Source organism: Condylura cristata, unplaced genomic scaffold (genome assembly GCF_000260355.1).
Source record: "Condylura cristata isolate star-nosed mole 26May11 unplaced genomic scaffold, ConCri1.0 scaffold00004, whole genome shotgun sequence".
Lineage (NCBI taxonomy): Eukaryota > Metazoa > Chordata > Mammalia > Eulipotyphla > Talpidae > Condylura > Condylura cristata.
Window position 1 is genome coordinate 62,140,971 of NW_004567105.1, and position 9,207 is coordinate 62,150,177.

General features: G+C 41.7%; 1 protein-coding gene across 4 annotated transcripts in view; it reads left to right on the plus strand.

Annotated features, from left to right (window-relative positions):
• CDC25A (cell division cycle 25A) overlaps positions 1–8,251 on the plus strand; it is a 23,285-nt gene extending 15,034 nt beyond the window's left edge. For 3 of the 4 annotated variants that reach the window (XM_004676216.2, XM_004676215.2, XM_004676217.2), the window contains 6 exons: positions 2,729–2,827; positions 4,200–4,262; positions 4,356–4,454; positions 5,127–5,257; positions 5,955–6,066; positions 6,277–8,251. In XM_004676216.2, the coding sequence (XP_004676273.1) occupies positions 2,729–2,827; positions 4,200–4,262; positions 4,356–4,454; positions 5,127–5,257; positions 5,955–6,066; positions 6,277–6,417 (645 nt within the window). In that variant the 3' untranslated portion in view covers positions 6,418–8,251. The remainder of the gene's footprint in view (positions 1–2,728; positions 2,828–4,199; positions 4,263–4,355; positions 4,455–5,126; positions 5,258–5,954; positions 6,067–6,276) is intronic. The other variant, XM_004676214.1, reaches the window with a different exon arrangement.
• The last annotated feature ends 956 nt before the right edge of the window (positions 8,252–9,207 follow it).

Here is a 9,207-nt window from a genome sequence, read left to right on the forward strand (position 1 = left end):
CACCTCCGGGGCAGGCGGGAATCGAACTCATGCGGAAGCGGCTTTAGATTCTCAGTGCTGTGCTTTAACCCGCTGCGCCACCAGGGAGGGCCAAATTGTTTTTTTTTTTGAGAACTGTTTCAGCTATACTCAGAAAAATATATCCTGTCATCCTCTTTGTCAAGATCAGTATATCTAATTCTGTCTAATCTGCTCAAGCTAATAGCACTGCTCAAAATTGTATGGTTTGTTTTGTGATTTTTTTTTTTTTAAAGATTTATTTATCCATACAAGAACTGGTGCATGGGCTAGAGGTGCAGGGCGTGAGAGGACTCACAAGAGACAGTGGGTTGCAGAGCAGGCTGATCTACTGAAATACATTGCTGAGGGGAGCAGCTGGCGGCTCAGGAGAGGTCTGCTGCACCACATGGGGATTGAACTTGTGCTGCAGTGGCTGCTGATAGCTTCATAGTGCTGTGCTTTAGCCCCTTGCACCACCAGGGAGGCCCCTTTTCTATATATTTTATTGTTGCAGATCTTATATCTAAATCTTTAATCTGGAGTTTGTTTTAGTGTATGGTGTAATATAAGTTCGTTCTTTTATGAGGTTTATCCTAGCACCGGTTGTTGTTTTTTTTTTTTTTTTTAAGATTTATTTTTATTTATTTATGCTTACAAGAACTGGGATGCAGGCCAGAGGTACAGGGGGTGAGAGGATTCACCAGAGACACAGTGGGGAGCAGAACAGGTAGATCACTGCTGAGGGGAGCAGCTGGCGAGACAAGAGAGATCTGCTGCACCATGTGGACTAGCTCCCTGGCTGGGGATCAGACTCATGCTCTAATGATGGTGGTTGGTGATCACTTGATAGTACTGAGACTTTAAATCCCCCTGCACCACCAGGGAGGCCCCCCAGCACCATTTATTGAAGAGACTCTTCCCCCAGTTTATGGTCTCGGATGATTTGTGATAGATTAGGTGCTGGTATGTATGTAGATTTGCTTGGCTTTTAATTCTTTTGCATTGGTCAATGTATTTTTGTGCCAGTACCATCTTGGTTTTTAATACTCCTGCTTTATAGTAAAGTTTGAACTCAGGTAAAGTAATATACTCCATTTCTCTTCTTTTTTCTTAGGGTTGCTTCATGTCTTGTAGTTCTTATTGTATAGTTACTTCACCTCCCTTGTGAGGTAGATCCCAAAGTATTTAACTGAAGCGTTACAAATTAGTTATTTTCTTAATTTCTTATTATTTTTTTAAAGATTTATTTATTCATACAGAACTGGGGTACAGGCCAGAGATGCGGAGGGTGAGAGGATTCACCAGGGACAGAGTGTGGAGCAGAACAGGCAGATCGACGAAGTACACTGCTGAGGGGAGCAGCAGGCGTGCCAGGAGAGGTCTGCCAGGCCATGTGGTCACCTCCGGGACAGGCAGGGATTGAACTCATGCAGAAGTGGCTTAAGCTTCTTAGTGCAGTGCTTTAACCCGCTGTGCCACCAGGGAGGGCCCTGTTTTCTTAATTTCTTTTGCTTCTTGTTTGTTCTTTCATTTTTCTATGTTGGTTTTGTAACTGACTTTGCTGTATACATTTATTGATCCTAATAACTTATTGATGGAGTTTTTAGGGTCTTCTGCACTTAATACTACATTGTTTGCAAATAGTGATTGTTTTACTTCTTTTCCTGTGGGTTGTTTTTCAATAAAATTAACAATTCATGAATTAAAACATTTGATATTTTAAATATTGCAATTTTTATGCTTTTTAATGCTCAATAATCCCTTTTTTATTGTATACCTTCCTATTATTTCATTGCAGGAATGAGTGCAGATTTGGTTGTTTACATGTTTTGGCTATTATGACTAAAACTTTATAAGCATTTTAGTTGTTTATGCATTCAAGAAACTGGGGTGTAAGCCACAGGTGCAGGAGTTATAGACAGAGTGGGGAGCAGAACAGGGGGATCTACTGAGATATACTGCTGAGGTGAGGTCTGCTGTACCATGTGGGTATCAAACTCACAGGTGGCTGGCAATAGTTTGATAGCACTGAAACTTTAATCCCTGTGCCACCAGGGAGGCACTTTAATTTCTTGTGGATAAATAACTAGCATGGGCTTTGTTGGTCCTCTGGGCACATGTTTAGCAGACACCATCACACGCTTTCCCAAAGGGGTTATATTCAGAACCGTGTGTGAGTTTCATTTCTCCACATTCTTTGGTGTTGCATATAATTCCAATTGTTCTGATAAGTGTATGCTATCTTGTGGTTTTGGTTTGCATTTGTTCATATTCATGTTTCTTGGTGCTAGATTTTCCTCTCTTGCAAGTTGGGGTTTGGGGTTTTTTGGCCTATTTTTCTGTCATAGAGTTTCTTATTTGTGTACTTTACATAATAAATCTTTTATAAGGTGTCTTTTCCCTCTCTGGCTTGCTTTTGTCTTAATATTGTTCTTTAGATAAACAGAATTTCTTCGTTTTCAATTATATAGTAATTTATCAATATTTTATGTTGAGGGTTTTTTTTGTGTGTGTGTACTGCTGAAGAAATCTTTAATTTCTATTACCAGGTCTTTCAACTGGCCCATAGACATCTGATAGCTTCCTTGCTACTATGAGAGAGAGAGTTCCAGATCCAATGTTGAAACAAACATCAATACTGTAGCCTCCATGAACTATTCCAAGTAAATGATTTTTAAAATCCGGTTCAAAACTTTGTCCTCATTCTCCCAACTTTAATTTGTTACAGGATCTACATCAATCTTTATCCCTGGCATCTTCCCCAAAAGGGACCATTGAGAACATTTTGGATAATGACCCAAGGGATCTTATAGGAGACTTCTCTAAGGTAATTGAAAGCAAGTAGAGCTGCTCTGACTCTGTAATGTGGGGTTGGGATAGACAGAGTCACCTGGAATTCCCCTCAACCTTTCTAAGGTAGCTCTCTAGGGTGCCCCCATGAGCACTTGCACAGTTGGAAACTTTTAAAGATAAAGAAATGATCTTGTGGTTTTCTCATAAGCGGTTGTATCTTGGTCTCAGTGGGACTATAGACTTTATGGTTTCTGATCAGAGATTTCAAGAAGCTATCCACCTTGACTACAGCAAAGAGTAGGCTCTCTGGAAACTTTCTGATTGTAAAATAGTAGTGCAGTTTCAGTTGTATCTCAATTTAAATATATATACATATATATACACACACAGCCTTACAAGTTCTGGATTTCACTTTTTTTTTTTTTTAAAGGTTAAAGTCTTTATAGGATCATTTGGTTCATTTTTTTTTTTTAAATTTTATTTAATTTTTCATAGAAGAGCTGGATGTAGGCCACAAGTGTAGGTTTGAGAGAGGATGAGGGAGCAGAGTGTGAGAGGATTTACTAGATAGAGAGATAGAGAGGATACAGACTGTTGAGCAGAACAACAGCAATTCTACTGAAATACACTGCAGACTATTGAGCAGAACAACAGCAATTCTACTGAAATACACTGCTACGGGGAGCAGCATGTGAGACAGAAGTCTGCTGTGCCATATGTAAGTCAGCTTCCTGGTCAGGGGTTGAATGAACTCAGGCTGTTTTGGTGGACTGTAGGGGTGATAGCACTGAGACTTAGGCCACCAGGGAGGCTCCCCAAAGTCTTTATTTCAAAAAGCTTTCTTGAAGGTTCCCAGTTGAGGGCCTTTCCAGTGGCCTAGGGGTTAAGTCTCAGCACTATTACACCAGCACCAGTGCAGCCTGAGTGCGATCCCCAGCCAGGGATCCACATGTGGCATGGCAGGCCTCTCCTGCCTTGCCTGCTACTCCCCACTCTGTCTCTGGTGAATCCCCACTCCCCGCACCTTTGTCCTACACCCCAGTTGTTCTTGTATGTAAAAATTTGCAATTAAAATGTTGAAATGAGGATTACTGACCAAAGCAGGAGAAAAAGGAAATTTCTGTTTTGTTTTGTTTTATTTGAAATCTGGCTTTCCTACCTGATTAACCTTAAATAATGTGCTCAGCTTTAGCATCTCAAAATGAGGGTCATCTACCTGTAGGATTGTGTGAAAATTGAATGTCAAGATGTTAGTAAAATGGCTAGATAATTAACTAGCATATATTATACTGAATTAATAATTGTATTTTTTCTTAAGCTGCTTCCTAATATGCAGGCAGTCTAAGCAGACTTTGTATTATAGGCTTTCAGGTTTGCTAAATACTTTTTTTTTTTTTTTTTTTAAGGGTTATCTCTTTCATACAGTTGCTGGGAAGCACCAGGATTTAAAATACATTTCTCCAGAAATTGTAAGTCATCCTTTTGGAGCATCCCATTTGTGGCTATTTGAATCTAGTTGTTCCTGCAACCGAAGGTGATTCTCCTTGGCTTTCTTTCCACAGATGGCATCTGTTTTGAATGGCAAGTTTGCCAACCTCATTAAAGAGTTTGTTATCATTGACTGCCGCTACCCATATGAATACGAGGGGGGACACATCAAGGTATGAATTTTTGAGGTTTTTTGGCAAGTCCACTATCAGAGGCATAGAAAGAGCCCTAGACAGCCTCTGACTTTTAAAGGGGTGGGGTTGGTCACAAACGACTGCTTCTTAGCACACATAGTAGTTTTGAAAACATTTTAAGGAGACAGTGAGTATAAAAGTCCTTTCACTCCTGGTGCATTGAAAGCATGTTCATCTGTACTATACTGTTTGCCATATTGCTTTGTTCCTTATACACATCACAAATCAAGTGCATTTCTAGGCGATACCGATTGATTTCTAGGCCATGTCTGAATACCCCAGGCTCTAATTAGGAAAAGCCATTTCTGGCAGCATGTTCCAGTCTGTGCCAGGCTTAGTGGTGCTTCTGAAGTTTGTAGTTCAGTTAAGCTGTCTGGTGGAGCTGAATGTTGGTACATATTTTCTGAGGTAGGAAATAACTGGTTGTGCCATTTTAATCTTTTAATCAGTAAAATAGTGTTGAAATATTTTAATGCATGTTAGTGCTTGCCACTATCTTATAACTTTATAAAATTCCAAATTCACAAATGTCACTCAAAGTATACCAGAGTCATAAGATAACTTGGGGAACCTACTTAAAGGTCAATCTTACAGAATCATTAATAGCAGATGTGAGACACACAGGTACCAAGATTCTCTGCACTTTCACAGGGTGCAGTAAACTTGCACATGGAAGAGGAGGTTGAAGATTTCTTACTCAAGAAGCCCATCGTACCTACTGATGGCAAGCGTGTCATCGTTGTGTTCCACTGCGAGTTTTCTTCTGAGCGAGGCCCTCGTATGTGAGTGTTGCATAGAACTTGGCTTTGGGGCTCATACATGGAGCTTACTTTAACACATTGAGCGTCTTTTTCCATCACAAGTTCTGGTTTTAGCTTATACACATAATACAAATTCACGTGTAGTATGTTTTCAAATTCTTCGTTTGTTGGTAACTGATTTTATGAAGCTTCGTTAAAGCTTCCAAGGATTGGGTAGTAAGAAACCACCAGCCAGGTGAGGATATGAAAGAGTATTCATTCCAGGCTTAAGTTGCAATGAGGTGCCCTGAGGGAGGAACAAACTAAGCTTTTGTAAAAGCCACAGGGAAAAAGAAGCCCATTTATCTAGAAGTAAGTAAGAGAGAGACACTGACTGGGGGAGAAGCTGGGGAATGTGGCAGGTATGAAGAAAGTAGTAGGTCGCTAGCTCATAGGCTAACCTCAGGTTAGATGCAAGTGATGGCAGGGAGAATGCTTGTTTCACTGGGAGAAAGGAAAGTTGGGAGGAAATTGTCTTATCTGGTGGTGGTATTGTCTGAATTCTATTCCTAAAGATCACACTTGGCCAGGAACTCAACACTGATTATTTCCAAGAATGAATATGAAGTTGGGGAAATGTGCGTAAGAAGTAACTACACTACTGTCTACACTGTGTTTTCCTTTTCATGTGCCCTTGTATTGAAAGAGTTAACTTTGCTTTGGCTGTTACTCTTTTTAGGTGCCGGTATGTGAGAGAGAGAGATCGACTTGGTAATGAGTACCCCAAACTCCACTACCCTGAGCTGTATGTGCTGAAGGGCGGATACAAGGAATTCTTCCTGAAATGCCAGGTAAGATGTGAGTGGGGAATATGGTCCACTTGCCCAAATTGGATATTGGGCCTGTCTGGTTTTGGCTGTTTCTTGTTACTGGCAACTGGGTTTAGCTCTGCATAAGGGCCCTGGGAATCAGTCCAGACAAGCATTGCAGCCCAGACAGGGAGGGAGCTAGATTGTAATATGAGACAGCTGGATTCTAACCTTATCCTCACTTATCCCCAGTCTCACTGTGAGCCCCCCAGCTACCGGCCCATGCACCATGAAGACTTTAAAGAAGATTTGAAGAAGTTCCGTACCAAGAGCCGGACCTGGGCAGGGGAAAAGAGCAAAAGGGAGATGTACAGTCGTCTGAAGAAGCTCTGAGAGCTGCGGTGCTAGGCAGCAGCAGCCAAGCCTACCTTCCTTCCTCCTTTTCACCTTCTTTGCTGCAAAGAAACTTGAGCAAAGAGGCCAGCTGACATTTGGAGAGAGGGCCTGGGGCGTCCATGCTTTAAACTTACTTCCCACACTCCCAAGGTTGGAGCCCAGAGCATCTTGCTTGCTCTGCCACTTCTGTCCCCTATAAGACATCCTCCTGCATCAGGACTGCTCTGCCACAGCACAGTTCCAAGCACCATGTCCAGATGTTCAAACTCTTCATTCCCTGCAGCTGGATGAGCCACCTGGGACCTTACTGGGCACTGGCCTTCATCCCTGAGGGAAGGGGAGGGGAGGAGAAAGAAGGAGAAGGGAGTGGAAGTGGAGAGAAGTTAGAAAAACAGAAATGCTGCTGGCCAAATACCAAAGACAGCCTGGGAAGGAAAGGTCTTTTTGGGATAACCCATATCTTTAATTTATTCAACATCATCAATCACTTTATTATTATTATTTTTTTAATTCCTGGAGACTTATTTAACTACTTTAGGTCAAAATACTGCCATTCTAGGTAGGGTTTTAGCATCCCAGGGGCTACCTCTGCTTTTAATTAAAAAAAAAAAAAGAAAAGAAAGGAAGGGGGAGGAAGAGGCAAACTCGTGAGTTGTGGGACAGAGACCTAGGAGCTCTGTCACCCCCAGGAGGCACTGCGGTACTGGGGCTGCTGCTATTTAAAGCCAAGAACTGAGATACTAGTGGGAGCAGGCACTGGACTCAGGCTTGGCTATAGGACATAAGCTAAAAAACTTCCCAGACCTACCTCGAAGGCCATGAGATCTTTCCTGTGAGAGGTCACCCTGCCCTTCCTCTCCCCAGTTCCCTGTGATGTTGGCTGGTGTAGGAGTCAGTCAGGAAAGCACTTCAGGCAGCTTCCATTTGGCCTTCCCAGGTCAGTGTTGGAACAAAGTAGTGTAGGTACCCCAGAGAGGGGGACAGGGATGGGTGGGCTCTGTGGGATAGGGGAGGGGAGTATACACTGAGTGTCTTCCTTCTATTAATCTGATACTCTTTGGTAGCTTTTATTTTAATTTAAAAAAAATAGTCATTTATGAGTCAAAGAGTATCAAATCAGTGTAGACTGGGCCACCCAAGTGTGGAGAGAAGGGCTGGTAACCCTGGTCATGACAAGGGTGTGGGTGCTGGCAAAGAGATGACTGTGTAGAATGTGTTTCTCAGGAGGCAGTGTGGTGGATTTTGAAGGTGAAACTTTCTGAGTTTATCATGTTTTAATTTGAGGGACAGGAAGTGATGGATCATCACCCCTGGTCCCCTCATCTAACCCTTTGGAAGTGGGGGTCTCAAAGGAACACCTCCCATCCAAGGAGCTGGGGCTGATTTGATTGAGTCTAGACAGGCCTGTTTGGTCCCTGCTCATCCCCACTCTTAGTTACCAGCCTCCTCACCATCTTTGCTCCATTGGGGTATAGCCAACTTTGTCTTATACACAAGAGTCAATCTCCCCTCTTGCCTCTGTTTTCTGTTTGGTGGTAGGGAGGGAATCAGTGATATTGGAGATGACTAGTTGCTGTGTTATGGGTTTGAGTTGCATTTGGCTATAAAACAATCTTGTTAGAAAAGATTATGGGGAGGAGAGGAACAAAAAGGGAGAGGGAAATGACCTACCCCCCCCCACACACACACACATTGAGAGACATCTCAGTTGGTCTCTAATTTGTAGGGATTCTGTTGGTTGAATACTCGAGAGGTGGGATGGCCTTCAGATTGTACCAACTTAGCTAGCATTGCAAACCAGCTGTTGTAGTCTCTGAAAATAAAAACCTTGAACCCATGTTCTCTGCTTGGTTCCTAAGAATTTAAGTAGTTTGTGTTGCCCTGTAAGGTTTTAAGATCAGAGTGCCTGGGGCAGCCACATTTCTTCAAGAGGCCACGGTTTGCTCATGTGGCCTGGTTTCAGAGATGGCTGTAATGACCACCGATTATTACTCTGACTCCAAAATATTGTGACTTAGATTGACTTGCAAGATGAAACAGGTAATCTTAAGTTTTGACTGAACCACTGACATTTCTGTATAAGATCTGTTAATTCATATGGATTCAGCAGTAGGCGAAGGAGAGACCCTGGAGGAGTTTTAGTTGTGTTATAAAGGAGAGTAGATTAAAGAATGAAAAATCCAATGTTTGCATGTCATGTCACATACAACCATAGAAACTTAAAAATATGATGCTGGGCTAGTGAACAAAGTGAGTTAACAACTGGGACAAAGGGTAGGGTTTTTACAAAATAGGGTGACCCTGGGAATAGACGGTAACTTAGGTTTGTGTGTGTGTCAAAGCAGTAGTGTGACTTAAAATATTTAACAAATAATAAGATCTAAACTATTTCACCCATGATTCCACCTCGTTAAAACTTCATTTAGATAATGTATTCCTTTCTGATTTGTATTTGTAATAGAGATAATAGCTTTTACAGAAAACTTCTAAGACAACATATGAAGAAAGTGTAGCACTATGCAGTAAGTATTACGGTGTGTTTACATGTTGTCAAAACTTGGAGAATGTTCCATGTAGTGCCCAAAAGGCTCAAGTTGAACACTACCCTCCCTTGTCTTAACACTCCATTTCCTCCATATTTATGGTTGTTTTTTTTTTAACTTCCAAAGAGACTATTCAGCTATCACCCACATTCAACAATTTTTGTATTTTTTTAAAGACTACATCCAGAATATCAAACGATAATTGCATATGAGATTATATGGTTATGCTAATGTATCCCATATG